The sequence below is a fragment of the Falco cherrug genome, chromosome 7 (genome assembly GCF_023634085.1).
Source record: "Falco cherrug isolate bFalChe1 chromosome 7, bFalChe1.pri, whole genome shotgun sequence".
Classification (NCBI taxonomy): domain Eukaryota; kingdom Metazoa; phylum Chordata; class Aves; order Falconiformes; family Falconidae; genus Falco; species Falco cherrug.
The window spans coordinates 20,217,819-20,241,696 of NC_073703.1; the positions used below are offsets into that span (position 1 = coordinate 20,217,819).

At 39.1% G+C, this 23,878-nt stretch overlaps 1 protein-coding gene across 9 annotated transcripts in view; it reads left to right on the top strand.

Moving 5' to 3' along the window:
* TJP1 (tight junction protein 1) overlaps window positions 1–22,553 on the top strand; it is a 198,960-nt gene extending 176,407 nt beyond the window's left edge. For 3 of the 9 annotated variants that reach the window (XM_027802757.2, XM_055715961.1, XM_055715965.1), the window contains 14 exons: window positions 87–182; window positions 543–625; window positions 1,516–1,726; window positions 2,256–2,356; window positions 3,517–3,870; window positions 4,284–4,535; window positions 5,316–6,215; window positions 6,551–6,645; window positions 7,139–7,363; window positions 13,307–13,482; window positions 14,207–14,648; window positions 15,920–16,137; window positions 17,442–17,585; window positions 20,926–22,553. In XM_027802757.2, the coding sequence (XP_027658558.2) occupies window positions 87–182; window positions 543–625; window positions 1,516–1,726; window positions 2,256–2,356; window positions 3,517–3,870; window positions 4,284–4,535; window positions 5,316–6,215; window positions 6,551–6,645; window positions 7,139–7,363; window positions 13,307–13,482; window positions 14,207–14,648; window positions 15,920–16,137; window positions 17,442–17,585; window positions 20,926–21,020 (3,392 nt within the window). In that variant the 3' untranslated portion in view covers window positions 21,021–22,553. The remainder of the gene's footprint in view (window positions 1–86; window positions 183–542; window positions 626–1,515; window positions 1,727–2,255; window positions 2,357–3,516; window positions 3,871–4,283; window positions 4,536–5,315; window positions 6,216–6,550; window positions 6,646–7,138; window positions 7,364–13,306; window positions 13,483–14,206; window positions 14,649–15,919; window positions 16,138–17,441; window positions 17,586–20,925) is intronic. The other 6 variants (XM_055715964.1, XM_055715969.1, XM_055715962.1 and 3 more) reach the window with 5 other exon arrangements.
* The last annotated feature ends 1,325 nt before the right edge of the window (window positions 22,554–23,878 follow it).

Consider the following 23,878-nt stretch of genomic DNA (forward strand, 5'->3'; position numbering starts at 1 on the left):
GTATTTAAGAATATCTTGCATCTCTGTTAAGCAATCGCTGTATTTTGACTTCCCCCCCCCCCTCTTTCTTGCTCTTTCAATTCTAGCTGGATTTCTCAGACCTGTAACCATTTTTGGTCCAATAGCTGACGTTGCGCGAGAGAAACTTGCTAGAGAAGAACCAGATATCTTTCAAATTGCAAGTAAGTGTGAGATTGGGTTTTTCTGCAGGTACGAAATAGTCAGCCTTTTTTGCTAGGTTATTTCTGCATTATTACTCTAGCTGTTAACATGTTTAACAAGATGTTGACAGTTTAAAGGAACAGACTAAATACAAGCTCTTTCACTGTTTGGTTGTTGGTAATTCTCCAAAGGTAAAAGTAATATTTTATCTATAGCCTTCTCAAATATCTTTTTTAATTCAGTACCTTATTATCTTACTTCTGAGGGCTTTTGTAAAGATGTAGTGATTTTTATGGCCAAGTTTGTGGGTAGATTTTCATGTATTATTTTGAAGCAGGAGTGAAACTTACAACAGGTTTTTACTGTGTCCTCTTTACCAGAGAGCGAACCAAGAGATGCTGGCACTGACCAACGTAGTTCTGGCATTATTCGTCTTCACACTATAAAACAGATAATCGATAGAGTAAGTGTGTTATTGTCACCATGCTTTTAACATGAAGAGTAAAACTGGTATTACCAAGTAAAGTGTCAGGTGTCTTAAATGTAGAAGGATAACTAACTAGTGTGTTTGCTTTAAAAATGACTTTCTCATCTTTCTATTTGTTAATTAAAAAAAACAACACCAAACCCGAGACACATGGTACCCCTTTCCTTCTCCATATTAATAACAGCAGCCTAGAAGTCATTCTAGGCTTTGTTCCAGATGGTGTTGTCCTCTCTCCATTAAGGCTATTCTAAGCTGTTTCCCCTTTTACTTAAAGCCATGGTGTGACATTACATCTAGAAGTTGTTACTTTATGGAGTTACATTTATGGAGTTGTTAGTCTTCCGCCACTCCAATTTACAGACTAGTAACTTGACTAGGGGAAGGGGTCCTTCAGTCTCTCTGCCTTGCTATCTTTAAAACTTCTGATGTTAGCTCATGATATGAGGCTCTACTACTCATCTTTTTATTTCCTTAACTAAAAACAAACTGTAAGCCTTTCACATGCCCAGGTAGGGGGGTGGGGAGCTATTCTAGAAGCACAGTGGGGATACTGCATGGTGTGTGCTTGAGAAGTCTCGCTCTGGATGAAAGCTGGCTAAGTCTTGTATTCAGAGTGAGTTAAATGTTAAAAAACTCATGGTTAGGCAGTCAGTCCTACAGTTCAAAATGTATATGCTTATGTAGCCTGGTATTGGAACTGGTTTGTTTTCTATTATTCAAATACAAAAAGCATTTAAATCAATACTTTGAAACAATGAACTCTGTAAAGATAACGTAAAATAAATTAGTGGAATTTGTTTAAAAAATAAATAAATCTAGTATATAAATGATTCACTTTATCACCTCTGTCCTTTTTATCACAACAGGACAAACATGCTTTATTAGATGTCACTCCTAATGCAGTGGACCGTCTGAATTATGCCCAGTGGTATCCTATTGTCGTGTTCCTAAATCCTGATTCTAAGCAAGGTGTAAAGACAATGAGAATGAGGTTGTGCCCAGAATCACGAAAAAGTGCCAGAAAGCTGTATGAAAGAGCTCATAAGCTACGCAAAAATAATCACCATCTCTTTACAAGTAAGTAATTGGAGATACTGGATTAATTTTCTGAGAGGGAGGTGAGGTGAGGATAATATCTTCCTCCAGACTTTTCTGCAAATGGACCAAGTCAAGCAGTAGTTGTCTGCCTCGGGCTGCTCTGTTCAATAACTAGTAGTTCATTGATGTGTGCGTCGTTTGCACATGACTGCAATAGTCACATTAAGTGATCTGAAACATCAACAGGACATTTCTAATGGATCTGGTGGCTTTGCAGGATCAGCAGCTAAAATCAAACACTGGGATAAACGGGAAGATGATGTATTTTTGGTTTTTTAGTCTGAAGCCTCACTTTATTCCAAGCTACTGTTAACTCAGTATTTCGTACAGGATAAAATGTCCCAAATGACATCAGGCCTTAAGGTGGTTTTGAATACTAGTATTTACATTAATACTTAAATCTCATCTTTTTAACCTACCAGTTTATATTGCTTTTATTACTGGTGGTACAAATCCTTCTCAGAGTTCTGCAAAAATCGTAAGTCAACCTAACCTGCTGTACTTCTAGCTACCATTAACTTGAACTCAATGAATGAAGGATGGTATGGAGCTCTAAAGGAAGCAATTCAGCAACAACAGAACCAACTAGTGTGGGTTTCAGAAGGAAAGGTAAGAAATAGTATGTTTGGGGAGAAATTACAACTGTATTTACAAGAGGTTTTTTGTTCTTTCTTTCTTCACTAGTATTACAGATATGGGGAGATACTTGTGGAATGAAGTTTGCTTTCCTTTTTTTCTTTCTCATTTTAACTGTCATTTGAAGATCTAAAGCAATAATGCCTCATGGCTGTGTGAACTGCTCAGAACTGATCTGTCGCTCTGTTAGTGCAGTTACTCTGTGAATGATTGCTGTACGGTTGTCCTTGTGCATGTAGCAGTGTAGTATGTGAGAGCATTTGCCCGTTGCCACTGTGAACTGGAGGATCTGATGCTGCTTTTGGAGACTTGGTGGGGACTGGATGCTTTCTCGGGAAAGAACTGGGTGTTGTGCTGCATTGGTACTAGGGGCTTGCATTGCCTGATGGTGAATTATTTTTTTGTTAATATAAAAGCAAGTGGCATATTCATGTTCGTTGTGAGAACACAGATACAAAATCGCAAGTTAGTATTCTGTGTTCCCCGCTAAAACTCCACTTGCCTTCTCAAGCTGCATGTTACACTATGCACATCAGGTCCATCCTTTTGAAGAACTGCTATCAAGCAAAGTGCCAACTACAAGTAAGCAAATGATGAATTGGCTATTACTAAGTGTTTCTTAATTAGATAAATCTTAATTAGATCCTTTCTAGTAGGCTCCTTTCATCTCCTTATGTCTACCTTCAAGTTAATGATTCCAGTATCATAATGTCACTGGAAAGTGCAGCCTTGTGTCTTTCCACTCACTTCGATTTCTGTGGACACTATGCATTATCCCCTCCCTTACGCTGATGGTCATCGGACCCCGTAGTAAAATGATTCAAAGTGCTAGACTGCAGAAAAGGCTTTTAGTTGTAAGCTTAACTTCTTCAGCGGTTGAAACCCAATTTCTTCCCCCTTGTGATGTTTGGAACTGTTGAATTGCGATACTGTTGCTGTGCTGCTGGATTTGGAATACAGCTTAACTTTTTTAACTCCCAGACTTTGTTGTGGTTCAGAACAAGATAGGTGCATTCCATTTGTTCAGTTCTTTAATTACTTGCAAAAAAATTTCCTAGCTTTACATTGCAAGAAAAAGAGCATTGTCTAAAAGGTATTTCAATAAGAGTGTACTGTAATTTTGTTTGATACAGGCAGATGGTGCTACGAGCGATGACCTTGATTTGCATGATGACCGCCTTTCTTACCTCTCGGCTCCTGGTAGCGAATATTCTATGTATAGCACAGACAGCAGACACACATCGGATTATGAAGACACAGATACAGAAGGGGGTGCTTACACTGATCAAGAACTGGATGAAACTCTGAATGATGAGGTTGGGACTCCTCCTGAATCTGCTATTACACGTTCTTCTGAACCTGTTAGAGAGGATTCTTCTGGAATGCATCATGAAACTCAAACTTACCCTACTTATGCATCTCAAGCTCAGCCACAGCCTAATCTCAGAATAGATTCTTCAGGATTTAAAACAACTGCTTCTCAGCCGGTAAGAAAGTAATTTTATACGCTGAGTGTTGTGTGTTTACTGCAGGTTATACATTCTCTTGAACAACAAATCGGTGTTTGTAATCTGCTTACCAGTATTGTAGGTGCATATAAGAATCTGTCAACAGCAACAATAACACGTTATAACGAATTGGAGAATCAGCTTGACCTACCTGTTTTACTGACTCATTCTGGCAGGAGGGGGATTGAAGTACCGTTCTACTTTAAATGTTTTGCTTTCTTAATCTTGAACTTAATGAATTTTTGGAAGTGCTAGTGCATGATATTTTCAGTACGTTTCATTCTACGCCTAGCTGCGTGGATCAAAGCACATTGAACTTATTTTAATATAAAGCAAGAAGTCATACAGTGATTCAATAGCGGTATATTTAAAATATTTTAAACACTTCACAGAAAGCAGAAGCTTCACCTGCAGTCCCTTACCTTTCCCCGTCGCCTGAATCAAACCCTGCAACCTCATCAACCTCTGCAGTAAATGCTAATGTAAACCTAACTAATGTCAGACTGGAGGAGCCTACCGCTGCTCCTTACAACTCTTACCAACCACAGGCGGGCCCCTTAAGAACATCAAGTACTGAGGGAGCTCATATAGTCCTAAGAGATCAAGAGCCATCATCCTTATCGCCGCATATAGATCCAGCAAAGGTACCTGTGCCACATTGTTGCGCTGATTTCCTGCTATACATCAAGCTAGCACATGGTCTTTTTGTTTTGCCCTTGCTAGGAGAATTCCTTCTAATTTTTTGCCTCTAAGAGATCATGCAGGTTGCAAAAAAACCCCAGTGCATCTGAATTGCTAAGCATCATCTAATGTTTTGTGTGCATGGCTTCAAGCTATATAATTTCCACTTCTCAAAAGATGAATTTTTTTTAAAAAGGCTGTGTTCTGTGTTTTGATTTTACTTTGTGTGACAATTTTTTAGCTTGTCAGTGTTCTACTGTTTATTAACGAGGCCTTGAGAAAAATCTGTTACTTTGCTAAAATGACAGTAGATAATCTTTGTATGCTTTAAATTTTGCCAAATCCTTCATCATGAAGATTAATCCAGTTTGTTGGGTGACTATATACTTCCTCAGCGATGCTAGAACTAACTTAAGTATGTAAATCAGTTTACTTCCACTCTGCCCACACCCTGCAAAAAAGTGTGTGTGCCTCCCCCCCAGCCCCCAAAGATAAAGGACTATTACCCTTGCCTTTCCCTTTTAATCTACTTAGATGTTTCTGCTTAAAAATAGGGCTGGAGGGGATCTCTTGAGTCACCAAGTTCAGCTTCCTGTGATTGCAAACAACTGCATCAAACTGTTCTGCTTTTAAACAAAAATAAAGCCAATCTTTAAAACTTAAGACTTATTTAAAATACTATATTTTAAATGCAGCTGGAGTTACTCTTCATTTTAACTGAGAAATATGCCTCTATTTAACAGGTATACCGAAAGGATCCATATATTAATGAAGAAGCGTCCAGACAAAGCTACATCTTAAAACAGCCAGCAATTAATCACCCAGTACAGAGACAGGAAAGAGACCCAAATCTGATCTATGAATCCCAGGCTCAGTATGCAGAAAAACAACCAAGTAGGGACTATGAACAGTCAACATACAGATATGACTCTACAAACTATGTAGATCAATTTTCTCGTGGTTATGACCCTCGCCTACATTATGATGACCGCGTGCCTCCCTATGAGGAGCACTGGGCATATTACGACGAAAAACAGCCCTACAACCAAGCAAGAACAGCTTATGAAAACCAGCCTCCTAGGGATCTTGATTCCAGACAAAACATAGAAGAGAGCACAGAACGCAGCTATTACCCAGCACAACCTCGTTTTGAGGAACCCCCTCCAATGAGCTATGAAGGCAGACCTCGCTATGAGCATGCACCCAAAAACTTCAGCTTACCACAAGTGCGATACGAAGATCAGCATAGTGTTGGGTATGACACACATGGTAGATACAAACAAGAAGCTCAGCCATACCAGTCAGCCATATCGCGATCTCCTGAACCGAAGCAGTACTTTGACCCGCATATAAGGGGCTATGAACAAGGTGGTCCTCAAGCATATAATGCGAAAGCTGGACAGTATGAGCCTTCTCATAGCACTTCAGGTGTTTCCCTTCCTCCTCCCCCTTCATCACAAACCAAACCAGAAGTTTTGCCTTCTAACAGTAAACCACTGCCTACACCGCCATCTCTAGCAGAGGAAGAAGAAGATCCAGCCATGAAACCCCAGTCTGTGCGAAGTAGGGTTAAGATATTCGAAAGAAGAAGATCGCCATCTTTGGAAAAAATGAAGGACCCGAGTGACACATCAGCTGTCAAGGTAATTAATTTCAGTCTTCTAATACCTACTTTTTGCTAAGAGCTACATTGCAAGAAGTAAAATACTGACTTGGAAAGAAAGCTTTACTGCTTGTGGAATAGCATCTTAGCAACCTAAACGCAGTGTGTCTTTAAAGCAGAAACTGAAAATTTCTATGAAAACACTGAAGGGGAACTTGCCATGCTGAAAGCTCCTCCAGTTCATCTTTCAGTAGTATTTGATGCCAGTTTTCCTTCGGGGGGAAGGGGAGGGCAGTCTTCATTTTCCTACTCAGAAAGTAGCGTATCTTTAGAAATGTTAGAATCTCAGAGAATATGCTGTGTTTTTCTTGACAGCCTCCAGAACTAGCACCTAAGCCTACACTCGCAACTGTGAGTGGTCCAAAACCAACTTCTCAAAGCCAATACGAACACGACAAAACAACTTACAGGTAGGTGCACAACTGATTAATTAAAACTGGTTTTCAATATGAGATCAGAATATTCAGAAGACATATCTTAGTGGTTCAAATTGGAAACTGCCGAGTGGAGAGCTGGAGTGTGTCAATAGTAAGATAGGGCATAAAGTCAAGTTCGCACGGACATGATTGCTGGGAAGTGGGGAAGGACACAATATGTTGTTAGCATCATTTTTGAGGAAGAAACTCAGCCAGTATCTCCAATTTTTTTTTCCTGTTTGAGATAATTGGCAAGTAAAACGGAAGGGAAAAGGTAAGGTGAAATGGAAATACGGATTTTCTTTCTTTATGCTGTGTCACAGCTGTCTACTTTCCATGCAGTGTAGGTTAAAAAGGCAAGGTGTGCAATTAAAAGAATTACTTTTCAGTTGCTTTATCACCAGCTAGGTTATAAAACAGATTTTTAATTCAGGCACTTGCATAGTTGACACAGTTGAAGAAAAAGCGTGTTGTTGTTTTTTATTAGGGCCCCAGAACCACAGAGACCTCAAGTGAAGCCTCCTGAAGATATTGTGCGTTCAAATCATTATGATCCTGAGGAAGATGAAGAGTATTACCGAAAGCAGCTCTCATATTTTGATCGCAGGAGTTTTGAAAATAAGCCATCTGCACAGGTTCCTGCCAGCCATCATTCTGAGCCTACTAAGCCAATACATTCGCAGAGTCAGCTGAATTTCACTAGTTATTCTAAGTAAGTTTGGGGGATTTCTTTTTTTAATCTAAAAAAGGAGGGAGGCATAGAGGGCTACAACAGAAATTCTGCCTCTGTCAATGGAATTCAAGGGGTTCATGGTATCTAATTGAGATTAGTTTGTATTCATGAAGTCAGTGGCTCTGTCTCGATCTAGATTTAGTTTGAAAACAAATAACTGCCTAACTTTTTATTGTGGTAAATGGAATGAACGATATTTGGAGGTTCAAGGACCTTCAACATACTATTACTTTTGCTTACCACTTACTAACAGACAATCAGAATCATTTAGGTTGGAAAAGGCGTTTGAGTCCAACTGTTAATGTTGCACTGCCAAGTCCAGCACTAAACCTGTGTCCCTGAGTGCCGCATCTGCATTTCTCACTTGCGACAGTTTGCTTTTGTCCTGCCGCTTGTCATCTGGGAGACTAACCCCCACCTGCCTACAGCCGCCTGTCAGGGAGTTGTAGAGAGCCATAAGGTCCCCCCTGAGCCCCCTCCGCCCCAGGCCCCTGCCCCAGCCCCCTGCCTGGGTCTGGACACGCTCCAGCCCCTCAGTGTCCCTTTGGAGCGAGGGGCCCAAAACCGGACACGATGTTTGAGGTGCAGCCTCACCAGTGCCGAGTTCAGGGGGACGATCCCTGCCCCGGCCCTGCTGGCCACACTGTTTGGGATACGAGCCAGGATGCCGGTGGCTGCCTTGGCCCCCTGGGCACACTGGGGGCTCATGTTCAGCTGTCAGCCCCCCAGGACCTTTCCAGTTTCCCAGCCCCCTGCCCCAGCCTGCAGCTGCCTGGGGTCGCTGTGCCCCACGGGCAGGGCCCGGCACTGGTGGAACCTCACACAACTGGCCTCGGCCCATAGGCCCGGCCTGCCCAGACCCCCCTGCAGAGCCCCCAGCCCCCCAGCAGGTCAGTGCTGCCCCCAGCTTGGTGTCATCTGTAAACCTACTGGGGGTACACTCGATCCCCTTGTCCAGATCACTGATTATGTTCCACTTATTATTATAGACAGACCATAACAAAGTTATTTCCTTAGTCAAAACTAATACTGAGTGCTTAAACATCTTTCAAAGCAAAAGTTTAGGTTTTTTCCAGTTCTGCATGCATTTATTCTGCAGACGGGCTTGTACACGTTAGCCATGTTTGACATTAGGAAACGGAGCCTTTAGGGAATATTGCTGAGGTCAGAATTTAATCTGTTGATGGAAACATCTGTTTCCTGAATTGTTTAGCTTCCTTCATCTGGAACATTTTGATACTGAAATTGTGTGAAAGCTCATACACAGTTTTAGCTCAGGTAGAGAACTGGCTGTCTTGGGAGGCTACTTAGGCAGACTTTGTGAACACACTCCACAGTTACATAAATTTCCAAAATTTGTTTTGATTTGAACTCTTAACAATGTGTTTGTAGCTGTTACTTTGAAAAGCTATCTTGGCTTGCTGTGTGCAGGCTGAAAATTGGGCGTTTTGGAAGGCTTTGGTTGCATTCCTGCATGAAATGTGGGCCATTCAGGGCAAGCTGGAAATCTGGCAGCCTGGATGTGAGAGAGATCTTTAGAGTGAAATAATAAACTAGCTTGCTGAAGTTTTAAAGTGTTAAGTGTGTATGCAAGCTGCCTTTCATGTCACTTGTTACACTGTGTTCCAGTGCTTGTCTTAAAGGATTTGAGCTAGGACTCAGGAGCCCTGCTCTTACTTGTATAATACTGCCTGTCATCTCCAATGTCTTTCTCTGTGAACTGAGAATATTGGAATCTTTCCAAAAGTTAGATAGGTTTTAAAGGGCTAACTTTTTTTTTTCTGATCAAGAAGTCTTCACGTGGAAACTATTTCTTTTTTTACTTTTTTTTTTCTTTATATATATATATGCTAAGGAAGGAAAGCATGTAGTAATTTGTAACCAGGTCCAATTCACAGTAAAGGATGGTTTTTATCCTTTCTTTTCACTTGCCCTGGGTCTTCTGATGGAAAGATGGGAGCCTATCTGTCCTGTTCTCTGGGCACCATCGGAAGAGACCTGAAGAAGTCTTGACTGGCCTCATCTAATGCATTGCAGTAGCTTTCAGAATTATGTTCCCACACATAAAAATAAAAAAACAATGTTACTCATAGTCAGTTTTGATCTGTAGGCATGGACTGTGTTGCTGTTGTAAATGCAGTAATGCTTTGGTAGAAACGTTGTGAGCTTTTATCAAGTAATTGTGAAGATTGTAAAATTCTTCAGATGGAGAGCTTTGTAAGCTTTTGTTGTGCGCTTGTTATCCTCTGCAGTGTTGTCACGCATGGTGAAAACCATGAGAATTACAACTATTGAATTCTTGCTGCAGAACAGCTATTAGTTGAGGGAGGTTGTTCCATAGTGCTACCTACCATTTCTGCCTGTCATGACACTTCCATTCCTTGGCTGCTCAGTTCTGGTTTTGTTTCGATTGTGAGTTGGTGTATAACTTCTGGGCTTGTACCCATGGGAAGGTGACATCGTACTGCCACAAAGGAGTAAGATAATACTGTTTGGAAAGCTGATAGTTTAATGTGTCGGGGGACAAAAATGTGTTGATCTCCATGAAAGAATGTAACCCTTAACAGGAAGGGACAGACATGGGAAAGAGAATTTACTCAGGGTGGTCCAGTGCAAATAGACAATGACTAAAATATTAATGGAAGTAAGTGGAAAGAGATAAACAAGAACACTACTCAGCTGGGCAGTACTGCCTCTAGAAGCATACTAGAGTGTCCTTGCATGGAAACACAAAACAATCGCTGTCTTGAGAAAGCATTCGTGTTTAGGACTCTCCTTTTGCTAGCTTGCAGTTTGTACCCTGTTACTTGGTCATTATTCATCTTTTTTCTAGTGAATTTATATAGCAATTGCTATTCTGTGAATAAACTCTTCTAAAAATAAACGGCACTAAATTTGGATGATACAGGAACTGTTGATTATGCAGTCTCTTGCTTCTGCATAATCCATGTTCTGGGTACAGAGGACAGATGTTAGTTATTCATAAGCAATAGCTACAACTTCTTCAGTTTAAAATATTAATGTCAGGCACTTAAATATGTAAAATTATTTGCAAATGAGTAAGTGTTGTCAAAGGATTTATTTTTTCCATTATGAGTGTACAAATTTTTAGTTTTCCAATTTGTTGGGGTTTTATTTGCATCATCTAGGAAATTTTTGCCGTTACTAAAGCTGCTTTGTATGGCTAATGCTGTATCTGCATGTCACAGTTGTAACTGTAGAATAAGGGATGGATTCTCCTGATAAAGAAAGACTTGTAAATGGATGTGTTTCATTGGATCTAGTTGGAACAATTTTTGAGGCTACTGTCCCTGTGGCTGAGAGTAGTGGATTTGTTCCTCCTTTTTTCAAGGTAGTTACCTGCGTTGGCTTGACATGCAGCAGAATGTGGCAGCTTGTCTAAATTTTGCAGTGAGTAGGGTGAAGAGTGCTCTGGTGATCAGTTACAGCCTCGTCTGAGGTGGCTGTAAGGAACAGTGTCCCGTGTGAACTTCTGAAACTGCTCTAGCTGACCTCGTAGGTGTCTGTCAGGGTTGGAGCTTTCTGAATGGGGAATGAGGAGCAGCAATGCTTGGTATGTTTTCTGTTGTACACTGAGGCTTACAACCTTTTGGCCACTGGTTCATTCTAGTGGTTTGTTTCTGCTTCATTTCAAACTAAGTAGCAGTTTTGTAACAAAAATGAAGCAGGGAAACGGTTTAGAAAACGGCACATCAGTCATTAGAAGAAGTTCATTTATACGCTCACAAGCTGTAGGCAAGCCTTCCGTGGTGGACCGCTCCTCACTGCATACACGTTCTGAACGATGTTGAGACTGTGGCTGACACTTGGGTCGGGACCTGTGACAAAAGAACGTGCTTCATACTAAGCGCAACTTTGTGCTGATTATGTTTGTGTTGTCACAGCTCTTCTGCTTCCTCCATCCGAATGTACTACCCTTCCCCATTTTTTTAGTTCCTCAAAAAGCTGGCAGTCCGCTCCGATTAGGTGTAGAGTGTGTGGTGGGCTTTTTTCTGTGGGCTTTTGGAGTGCTGCCCTCTCCTAGTTAATATCCCCCTCTGGGAAGGAAGCAGTGATTTTAGTTTTCTGAGAAAGCAGCTACTACCAACCTGGAATAAAGACAACAGTGAGTGGGCATGCACTAATAACTTCTGTTGTTGGATGAATAGCTTTATGCAAATTCAGTGGGAATGGAAACTTACGCATGAGATCTAAAATGATTTTTGCAGTGCTGATCTTGGAGATACATTCATAAGGTGCTTTTTAGATCACTGAGCGTCACCTTTGTGTGGTCATCAAGGAGACTTTCAGAAGTTGGTCAGCCCTCTTAGTTTCCTAACACACTCCTCTGAAGCAGTGAGACTGGTGCCTAAAGTTGTTGTCAGTTTCATTTTTATGAGTATACAGAAAGTGAAAGGATCAGGGAAAGCTGTTTTAATGTAAAATACATTTTCTCACAACATATAAGCAAGACAAGTGTTGAGAATCATCAGTATACTTAGAGCTTTCTGTCTGTCCAGTATTCATAAACAGTTGTTCCAAGACATCCTCTTAGGAATTGTTGGCCACGATCGGAAGCATTTTATGGTGTGGGCTCTGCTGCTGGGTGAGCTGATAGTGCTGTAGAACCATTTGCTATGACTGTACCCTCCGTACATGATCTGCAACACAAAGCCATCGTCATTCTGCGTGTGTTAAAACTGAAGGATTTAATGCAAATTGGATCCTAAGTGAGAGATTATTAAAATATGGGATGTATATTTTGCTCGCTTTTTTCCATAAATTGAATAACTTTGTTTATACAGCTTTTAACAAATGGCTTAGTCTAATGTCATTCTTACTTCCAATATCTGTCAATTCGAGATCTTGACCACCTCCTAATTCACTGACAAAATCTCCTATTAAATATAGTAGGTAATCATTGTACATATGCATATGGTAAAGGTCTGATCAGAAACGTCACTGTTATAAGTAGTGTCTCTGTGTTTCAACAACCTTGTCATATGAGAACTGCTAGGACTAACACAAAAAGTGTGAAGCGATAATATGCTCAAGATAGAATGACTACTTTCTTTCTTCTATTGCTGTTTGCTTTGCCATCACCTAGATTTCTTGGCTCTTACACTAGCTATGACTACTTGAAAAGGAACATCAAGTGGTAAGACTGTTGTTGATGTGAGGATGTTTTCAGGTGTCCTCTCACTGTTACATTTCATCACAGGCATTATGTGCACTTCAAATTTTAAACACACAAATTCTGAAAGTATAATATATTGCAGTCCAAAATTACGGGTATTTGAGAAATCATTTCTTTAAATAAACTTCTGGAGAAATATTTCTAGTGTAAGAAGAATGTTTTGAAAATAAGATTTTAAAATGATCTACACCATGCACATAAAGCTAGTGAAGCTTAAGCTGATTACGTTTCTAATTAAGATGGCATTGTTCAGATACTAGGTGTATTTAGAAAAGTTGTACTAGAATCCGTTGTCTTTTGGCTAAATACGCTTTTCAAAAAAAACCCACCCCCCCAAAAAAGTGGATTTATATTTTTATTTTGAAGACCTGTTAAATTAGAGAATGCTTGTTTTATTGAAATTGCCCCAAATTAAATTGAAAAACTTAAGTTCTTGTAGGCAATTATACAAATACACCTGAAATGTCATCTGCCTTTTGTTTGCCATGGTTTGTGTTACTAATCTTCTAAAGATTCAATGTTGTCTTAATCTCTTGTGCTTATCAATAAATGTTTTTATACTTGAGACAGGATATTAAAGAAAATCGTGTGTTAATGTTTATAGGAAGAGATGGAAATATCTCTCAGGTGATCATAGAAGAAAAGGATAGCAGTGAATGCAGGAGCTCAGGGCCTGAGGAGACTGAACAGTCAAATGTTTTGGGTTTTTTGTTTTATTTCAACAGGGGGAAAACAACCGATGCTGAATCAATGGATAGACCTGTTGGTGAAAAACGCTATGAGCCGATCCCTCAAGTTACAACTCCTCCTCCTGCTCCTTCAGTCCAGTATACACAACCCCAGTCCATCAATAGTCCTGTCCTGTCTCTCCCAGCACACCACAAGCCTGCACTTTCCGAAGGTGGGCAGCTGGGAAGCTAACCTGTCTGGTGTGGTGACCAGTACTGCTTGTCGGGTGCTTGTCTGGTTGCTTCAGCATGTCTGCGCTGGTGACTGTGCTGTTCTCTAACTGAAACTTGGAACAATTATTAGTGAAAGTAGCTTTTTACTAGAGTGAAATTGGGTTTTGTGAAATGATTTGGTGCTCCTGTCTGAACCGGTAACTTCCAGGTGTTGATACATTGTCGCTGTAATTGTCTTTTCTATACTTCGTGTTCTTAGTATAAATGAAGGAAAATATTCAGTACTTAAAAAATTTACCTCTCTGTGCTTTGGACCGGAATTCTTTAGGCTTCTAAAACCAGAAAGAAAAGATGTTTTCACTTCCCCATTGAGAGGATTTCCCAGTCCAAATGAATTTTGCAGTTTGTGCAATTGCATGATAGTATTCCAATACTCATTTACTCTTTTAATTTTTTTTTCCTTGTCATGATATAAATCAGTCCAGCCTTTTTTATTGAAAGGCCATGCCATTGTGTCCAACATAACTGTTTAATGAAACATTAGATAAGGTGTCTGAACATACAAAATATGGTAGGAGGACAGATGATCCAAGGTTTGGCTTATACTCTGTATTTTACGTAGTAGATTAAGAATTGACTAAAATGCATTCTTATGCTGTAGTTGTATGACTAGAAATTTGTGATGGTCGCTGACAAGTTGTGATATTTTTATTTGCATTGCAGTTAACTCTGTGTCAGACCCTCCTCCACCTCAGAATAAGCCAGCAATTTTCAGATCCTCGAGAGAGGACACTGTGCAGTCCACGTTTTATCCTCAGAAAAGCTTCCCTGACAAAGGCCCCGTGAATGGAACTGAACAGATTCAGAAAACAGTCACTCCTTCTTACAACCGCTTTACAACGAAACCTTACACTAGTGCTGCAAGGCCCTTTGAGCGCAAGTTTGAAAGTCCTAAATTCAACCATAATCTCTTGCCAAATGAAGCTCAACATAAACCAGAGTTGCCATCAAAATCTCCAAATTCTCCTCAACCGATTTTGAAAGCACACAGCTCATCGCAGCCTCCTGAGTTTGATAGTGGAATGGATACCTTTGCTGTACAGGTCGACAAGCCTAAATATCAACCAAATAATGTTAATGCTGTGCCTAAAGCCATTCCTGTAAGGTAAGCTGCTGCTTTTTTCTTTCGATTAGTACATCTATAGGAGTTCATCTGTGAAACCTAGGAAAAGTAGTTTTGTTTTGGGGTTTGAGTTTGGGGTTTTTGCTGTGCTTGCGATTTCTGTTGATGTTAAAGTGATCCTGTGACTCTAAATTTCTGCCAGAGGGCAACGAAGAACAAGCATTTGGATAGATAACTTCGAGTATGTCCTAAATCCCTGTATCATCTTGCATCCTGTTACTAGAAAGTGGCTTTTCTCATATTAGAATTATCAATCTTCTTGTAGATAGTAATCATTTGTCCTCTCAGTTTGTTTCTAGAAGATGGAATTAATTTCTAAGGATAGCTGTTGCACCAAATTGTAATCATTCTGTGTGCTTAGAGGGACACTTCATGGTTACAGGTGCATAAAGGATATTTTTAAAATTGTAGATTTAAAAATTAAAATTGTAAAAAGAGAAAGTACCTGTAGCAGATGCAGTTTGGTTCTCTTTACTGTGGACAACACAACAGCTTAAAAGCAGCTTGTGCTTGCCTAATATGCTTTAACTGTAAGAATTACATCAAGAGCAACAGGTAGTATTACAGTCTTAAGCTCTTCCCTGACTTATTAGAATCTTTTCACTAATATTTGGAGAACAGTGTTTCATTATTTTTTGATAGCAAAATAATAAGGCATGAACCAGGCTTGAAATCTTGCTTGATGGTTCAGTAGCTCAGAAATGTAATAGAATGAATCCTATTTGTTCTTAAGCACCCGAGAAACGTTTTGATGCTGTATAGTTTTGTAAACTGATAGGAATTTTGAAATTACTTTGAGGGAAATTCCTTAGAAATTGATCTGAAATCTCATACTAGCCATTTGATAATGTTGCGTATTTCTCTTTAGTTGTATCATGGCAACCTGGAATAAAATGTGTGGGTTTGTGGTTTTTGAGGTGGGTTTTTGGGGTTGTTCTTTTGGGTTTTTATGGGCTTTATTTTCAGTGTATATCTGAATAGAAGGGCTTGGTGTGAGTTGCTCTAACTACTTTCTGAACATTTTCAGAGTTTGTGGGCTTCAGTGGGGGATTTTTGTGAAAATGTTTGCTCATGGCAGAACTTGAAGTATTTTCATCTTAGTTATCCTGCGCAATCAGGTGTGGGACACATTTTTAATATTTTCCTTAAATGAGTGCTAGCCTGTCTGCTCTGCTGAAATGTTAGAGGAAAGCATGCCACCGACTTCCAGGAAGATGTTGATAAAACTGCGAGGTGTTCTGTCTTATATTCAGCCCTTCAGCACTCGAGGATGAGGAGGAAGAAGACGGACACACTGTTGTGGCCACAGCAAGAGGTGTATTTAACAGCAATGGCGGTGTGTTGAGCTCCATAGAGACTGGAGTTAGTATTATTATACCACAAGGAGCCATCCCAGAGGGAATAGAGCAAGAAATATATTTCAAAGTTTGCAGAGACAACAGCATACTTCCACCTTTGGACAAAGAGAAAGGTAAGAGCTGGCACTGTACACTGTTGTGTTACTTAATACAATTCTTTTCTAACAGCAGCAAAATAGAATATGAAAATACTTAAATATGCTTCAATATATAATGTATATTTCTGTATGAAGAAATATCTCCCAAGAAGTGTAAGGGAAGCAATATCTTGCTTATTTTGAAAGTTTTAAGCAGGTTGAAGGCACTGAATTAAAACTTGAGAATATTTAATTTGTAGACTTAAAGAGATTTAAAATTTACCTAGTGCACTAAAAAAAGGTTCTAAGTTATTTTTTTCTTTTTTTTAATGAATCTTTGAAATTGAAATTTTACATTCCCTCACAAAGTGCAGGGATTTATTCTAGGTACTCTTACTAGGAATATTTCTTCATCTCAGTTAGGACCAAAAGAATTGCAAGGCAAGTGATTTAAACCAGTTGAAATACTTGGAATTTACTTCAATACCTGAAAATACTCAGCATTTTAATCCTTTTCAATTTCTTTAAAGGAATCGGCTTCACAGTTTAAAAAACAATCTAACTTTTATATACATAAAAGTATATTCCCGACTGCCTTGTTAACAAGGGTTTAGTGTATCTCAGTGGAGCAGTTTTTTCATAGTAAGTCTGTCTTTGATACCACTAGTCCAGCGTACATGCATTTTTTTGACCTGTCAGATTCTGAATTTCCTCAAGTCAAGAAATTAAAGGGGTGGTTAATGTCGTCATTTTTTGGTTAAAGCATTACTGGCAATTTGCGGTTACTTTGAATAGTTTTAAACCAAATATAGCATGTTTCCTCAACTGAATAATATTATGTTAACATTTGGAGTTTTAAACTGAAAATAGACCTATGTTGTCTCCTGACTGTTAAGATAAGAGTCAGGCTCTTTAGCTGCTAAAAAGCTTTATTCAGCCCAGTGTGCCATAAATCCGTAGAAGCAGAACATTGCAGCTGTAGTGCAAAAAGAAGCATGAATAAGGCTGCTTGCAGATTTGGGGATTTCTTTCTTTTGATGCACCTGCTTAGAAATTAGTGGCAAAAGAAAAAATATAAATCCCAATATGATCTAGTCATCAGACTTGTTTTATCCTTGTTCATTTTGAGATTGTGATATTTTCCATCAAAAAGTCACTTGAGCGCTTTGAAAGAGATTGAGAAACAATATTGCTATGTGCTATTCTTTACTGACAGATCAAAACGTTCATATTTTTCTCTAAAAATAAGTTGCACAAGTAACTCTGCGATGTAATTATGTAATACTTTTTACTGACTCTTCTTGAAATAGGTTCAACATTTTTCTTTCTTTTTACCACAGGTGAAACCCTTCTTAGCCCCTTGGTAATGTGTGGGCCCCATGGACTGAAATTCCTGAAGCCAGTGGAGCTGCGCCTGCCACATTGTGCGTCTATGACCCCTGATGGTTGGTCTTTTGCTCTAAAATCCTCCGACTCCTCGTCGGGTATGCTGTCCTCCCTCTGTCCTTTTGGGGCTTTTGGGTGCTATCGTATAATTTAAGTTAACTTGGCTAAAGACGATGCTGTGTAATATAAAGAACTCAATCATTGTATTTGTGTCAAACTCTCCCATTTCACTTTCATTACAGATGTCTTTCTTACATTTACTCATGGTGCAAATTCATAGATAAAACCATGATAGCAGAAAAAGAGTAATATCTCTAGTCTATTAAATATTATCGTATTTTTCTATTCTGTCTTCTTTCTTGAGGACTGCTACAGCTGAATACACTTGAAATGATAGTCGCACTAAAATTGAGAGGAAATGATTATGTACCTCTGATTGGCCTTTGTAACATAACTGGTGTTTGTCTGTTGCTTAATTAACCATATAGGACTCTGGCAAATCTTAACAATCTGCATGCTCATAAATCATGATTTAATGCTTGTTAACTGTTTCCATGTGTGCAAGTTGATGCTAACAATTGGGTCACTTAAACTATAGTGTTCAGTAAAAGCATTTACAATTCACTCTAACGTAGCTGGATTTTCCACAAGACTTTTCTTGCTTGCTTCTGCCTATTTCTCCTCTACTGCCTTTTACCCAGAAGTTTCTGGTTGATAGTAAAAGTTGCAACTAGGTTGCAATTTTATTTACCTGTTCATTTTTACCTCACTGTGGCTTTCTGGGATGAGGGGGAGAATGTATTGGCTGGAATTGTCAGTGAGGAGCCTAATTGAGAATTCTGGGCAAGTTTCAAGCAATTTCATGAAATGGCTGTGAGGTTGCAGAGATAAGGAATGTTTGCACATCTGGGGAAAAAGTCCGAAGGTTGTTTTCAGCTGCCTTCAAAATTTACGATGGAAGGTTCAAACCATTAATGTGTACGTACGATCTAAGTAACGACTGAACGATGTACTTCTGTATCCAGCATTTAAGCCACCATGTATGCATATCTTCCATCACTTAATGTATCTATCACTGTCAACACCAAAGCACCGATGCTTTGAAAGATTAAAGCATCAATCCCCTTGATGGGGATTCAGTAACCTAGAAGTATTAATGGCAATAATTTTTAGTTGTTTTTTTATAGACCGTTATGTGCATGTCTTGCATGCATCTATTTAACAATGTGTGTATACATGGCCGTGTTAAAACATGGACTCGTAAATTATAGGGTCCCAAAAGATACGACAACTATGTACAAAAATGACACAACACTTCCTTTGTAACTAATAGCACCTGTTCATGAACTTACTTGAAGTGAAGGGAGAGGACTCAAATGATCTAAACAATCACTGAGGTTACTGAGACACTTTTCTCCCTTTCCAAAGTGGGATGTGTGTGTGTGCGCATGTGTGGGTGAGAGCAAGAGCGTGTATATTTAAACCCTAACACTTTCTGTACTGTAAATATAACACCACATTCTGTTAATCTGAAATGGGATGTATATCATAACATTGCTCTTTTGAGACAAACTTTAAATTAGGCAATTCTGTCTTATGATATGTAAGTAGACCATACTGTGTCTTAAATAAATAATTGTTTTCTCTCTTTCTAAATTAGTTGGTTATGGGACTCTGATTTTTGAGGTGGCTTTATATTAACAGTTTACACAATTCTGGGTTTTTTCTCTCTTTGGTCGTCTGCTCTACCTCATCTTTCCTCAATGTATCCATGTTCTGTCCTAAAAGCGACATTCATTTGCACTTACTAACATCCTTTCTGCCACATTTAAACTTCATATATTGATATTTTACTGTTAAACCACTTCAAAAGCTTGAATGATTCTGGTGTTAAAACTGACTGGGGAAGAAAGTTGTCTTTTATGGCCACATCTAGTAGAATGCGTTAGTAAAAAAATACTGCAGGATCTCTTTTCTTTCTTTTTTTCTTCTTTCCTTCCCTCCCCCTGCCCCCCCCCCCCCCCCCCCAGCAGTTGTATGTAAGTATGGGGAAAACATCCTCAGCAGCGAGAGGTTGCAGTGGCTACAGTCTAATCCTTACTCTATGTATTTAGGAGGAAAGGTTGGAAAAAGTCTGCCATTCTCATGTGCAAGACCACAACCTGGTTGCCCTGCAGTCCTAGTCCTGTTTATCCTTCTCCTGACATATTTGATCATGTGCGTTTTGAACGGAATTCCCTGCATCTATAAAATTAAAAATTATCCAGCATTATTGAGCTTTTTGACTGAAAAAAGTAGTCTCAGCTGGTTGTAGTAAACTTGTTCACATTCTCTAACTACACACAGGCCACTTCTCTTTGTCCTTACATCAGATGTGCATCGTGCATCACTCAGTGCATTGTGTACTTCATTTTGTTTTCATGAGTTCAAGAAAATTACGTGGAATTTACATCAGTCTCATTTAATACAGAGGTCTTGGGTGTTTGCAGTCTGTGTGACTGGGTTCTCGTAACTTACTGCCCAGATGTCAAGGCAGATCTGTTTTGGCCGAGCTATTTAATGTCACTTATCTGGAAGGCTTAAGAGAACTTCAGTGCCTTTTTCTCTGTTCCACCATAGTGGGGGTGGTGTGGGTGATTCTTTTTGTGTAGTGGCAGCACTGAGTAGTGGTGTTAGGTGGGTAAGGGAGGAGTGTTTCCTCCAGCTGGAAGAGACAATTGACCTTGCAGATGGAATGTAACCCTTGCCTGGTGAGATGGCAGCTGATGACTTTCCCTTGTAACAGAACGTTACACAGGACCTTTGACCATGAGTAGATAAGATCTGTTGTGAAGATTTTTAAGTACGTGCCAGTTAACTAGAATTCCTTTTAGAGCGTCAGTGTTTCAGGCTTTTAAATGACTATACTGGATGTAGCTGCAAGGTGACTATGGTCCTGTCTACAATAATTTTCGTAATAGAAAATGAAACTGCCAATCTGTCATAGCATTTAGTTACAACATAACTTCTGGTTTGGCTCATCTGTGTTGAGAACTGTTCCAAGGAACTTCAAATGCATCCTACCCAGATTAGCTTTTAAAATACCTTTGTTTTTTTCTGGCAATTCAGAAGGAGCCAGTGAATACCTGATTCACTATTGACCTTCTCAGATGGGCAGCACTGTGTTGGTGCTGTAGAGTAGAATGACTTAATATTTAACAGTTCCCGAGTGCCACAGCATCTATTTTGAATAACTGATCTACTATTAGGTGAAAATAAAGGGTGAATTTTTTATTAACATAAAACTGCAGGGTTGTTTTTTTTTTAAAAAAAAAAAAACCCAAACAAACAGGTATTGATTCAGAACTTAAAAGCTCCTGTCCAAAAGCTTGGTTGTTTCAAGATGTGCTCTGTTTGACGGCGGATACTAAACACCAGCATTGTGTTTTCCTCCCACAGGTGACCCCAAAACCTGGCAGAACAAGTCTCTTCCCGGGGATCCAAACTATCTTGTTGGAGCAAACTGTGTCTCAGTCCTAATTGACCACTTCTAAATATTAAGTTAGCTGACTGAGTAAATAATGTGAAACTGAGATGGACCTTACATATAAACTGAACCACTCTATCAAGTATTAACTGTTCTATAAGTGATAATGGATCTTAGTGTTTAAGCATCTTGCTTTAACTAACAACGGTTTAGCAAGTACACTCTTTGAACCATGGTCACAGTACATGCCACAAGCAGGGAGTGTACAGTGGGAACAAGGTGGGGGTTTTGCAGGTTCTGTATGCTTTGGTTTGGTTGTTCTTTTGTGGTTTTTTCTTTTGCTGCTTTTTTTTTTTTTTTTATAAGGACACTACTAGTATTTCATTGTTTAAAATCTGAAATTACCAATGGAATTACATTCAGAGGAACTGAATTTGGTTCATATTCCACTGGCGAAAACACAGAATTTGGCCCGTGTTTTTACAGCTGTGTGTTTGTAACTCACAAGACTACATTTTGGTCTCTGGTTTTTAATGACTTTTGGTGTAAGTGTCCAATGAAATGGCAGTCAACTTGGGGTAGCACAGTTTAGATGTTTTCCTCTGTTGAGAGGCTAATGCAAACACATCTACTGACTGTATATGGAAACACTGTCACGAGAACGGGGGGAGGGGAAAAAGCATGTGGGATGACTATGGTTCAGTTGCCTCTGTGGATTTGTAAATTAACCACATTATTACAGACCTATTAACCAGCAGGGATGCCTTACCCTCATGTTTTTAATAGTCTTAGCTCTCATAGTTCTCTGTATTAAGTTTGTATGGCTTTTGTGCTTACCTAGATAATGTATCATGAGAGACTGGGGAAAGAAGAAGAAAAAAAAACAAAACACACACACACAAAAAACAAAACAAAACAAAAAAACCCCAACAAAACACAACACCTTGTGAGTTTGGTTTAGAGAATGAGTATTGTTTGTGTTCATCAGCCAGAAGAGAACCAGAAGAAAATGATGGTATGTTTTCTGCTATGCATTTGGAAATTTATAGATGTTATAGACTGCTTGTATATAATGCGTGCATACCACTTTTGTTCTTGGTTTGTAAATTAACTTTTATAAGCTTTACCTTTTTATATATATAAATATATATAAAAACAAACAAAGTTTCTTAAGGATATCTTTGTATTCTCATACCTTTTGAGCCTTGAACTTTGACATCTGCAGCAATAAAGCAGCATTTCTACAATATACAAACAAGGACATTTTTTTAAAATGCACAAAGTTGTTACCTTTTAAAGCGCTGCATTTAAAGAATATAACTCGGAATTCTCTACTTTGATTAAATTCTTGAGAAGTATCCCTACTGTAATTTGTCATAAGGATGCTGTACTATGTGCCCTGAAATGTATTTTTTTACTAATAGACAATTTATTACGGCACAATGGCACTACTACTGTTTAGATAATATACCACTGCATTCTGTTAATGAGTTATTAGCTATTCAGGTGTGGCTGATTTTTTTTCTGCAGTTATTAAAATTACACGTTTCTAAATATACAGAATAAAACTGTTTTTAAAATAATAAAGGAGATTGTAGTACCTTATTGTTTCTGAAATGCATTTATGGGAACGTGACAAAACCAATTCTGATTATTTTTTTTTCAATGTCAAGTAGGCAGGTGGATTCTGCCGTATGTTCATACATGAAGCAGAGCTCTTGTGGAGTCAGTTGGAGTTGTCTGCAGCAGGGCTTCCGAAAGTATTAACTCCAGCGTGGATCCATCAGAAGTACTCAATACAAGTAGGAGTGGTAGACTTACCTCTGAAATCATTATGTTGGTGCTACTTACACCTGCTCTTCCAAACGCTTCGGTAGTGTACTAGCATGGAGATTTACAGATCGTCCAGTTACACAGTTTTAAGGGTATTCCTACAGAATTCCGTTATCAGGCCTGTTTGTAGTACTTGGTGGCTAACTAGTAAGCCACTGTTATTCTGTAAGAGAAAATAAATGCTAGAAGTTGTGTTTAAATAATGCTGGGACATGGTGCGTAACCCTGATGTTTCCTTTCTGTACTTGTACTGACCAGTTAGTTTTGTTTCTCCCCTAGAAGATGTATTTTTTTACTATCGCTACTACTCAAGGCTTATCTCAACTCTTAAGAGCAGACAGGAAATTTGAATGGCAGAAAAACCTGTTCATGTCAGGGTGGCATTTTGCATTTGTCTTAGTGATCGTATATTGGTGGTATTTTTTTGAATCGGCAGAAAGGAAAGTTTCAAAAAGCATCTTGGGGAAAATTCTAATGCTAAAATTTTCGAAGTGTTCTGTTTTTTTACTTATGTTAGTAAGCAGTATGTGCAACACTACAAAAGGAGTCAGTCTGTTGGACTTGAGGAACAGAACCCCAAAGTTATACCACGTGGATTATTTGCAGCAGTGTCATTTGTGTCTTGGCCATCCAGAGGCTAGCATGCCATAAGGTGTAGCTGTCCTGAGTTGCCCTTACTATAGCGATCCAGACAATATCTTTCTGCTCTTCTCTTAAAGAGTGTAGGGCCATGTCTTTTTGTCAAAATGGAAAAAAAAAAAAGTGGCTACTATTGCTTTGCTGTCATTATGAGAAAGCTGATGCTCTTCAAAATGTGGCAATTCTCTACTGCCAAGCAGCCTGTCAATGGGGTTATTTTTTGCTGCCTGTAGGAATGTTTATCGAAGCGGCTGATTCAAACCACATGCATGTTTTCCTCATTAAACCCCAATGGTTTTGGGTTAAAACTTGGACATCAAGAATAACTCTGCTAAAATAACACATTTTCTTACTTTAAAAAAGCAGTGGATTTGAAATCTTTATCCTAGCAAGAGATTACTTAGCTTACATATTTTATATAGGCTAGGCTCTGCAGGAGGCAAGTTCAGATGC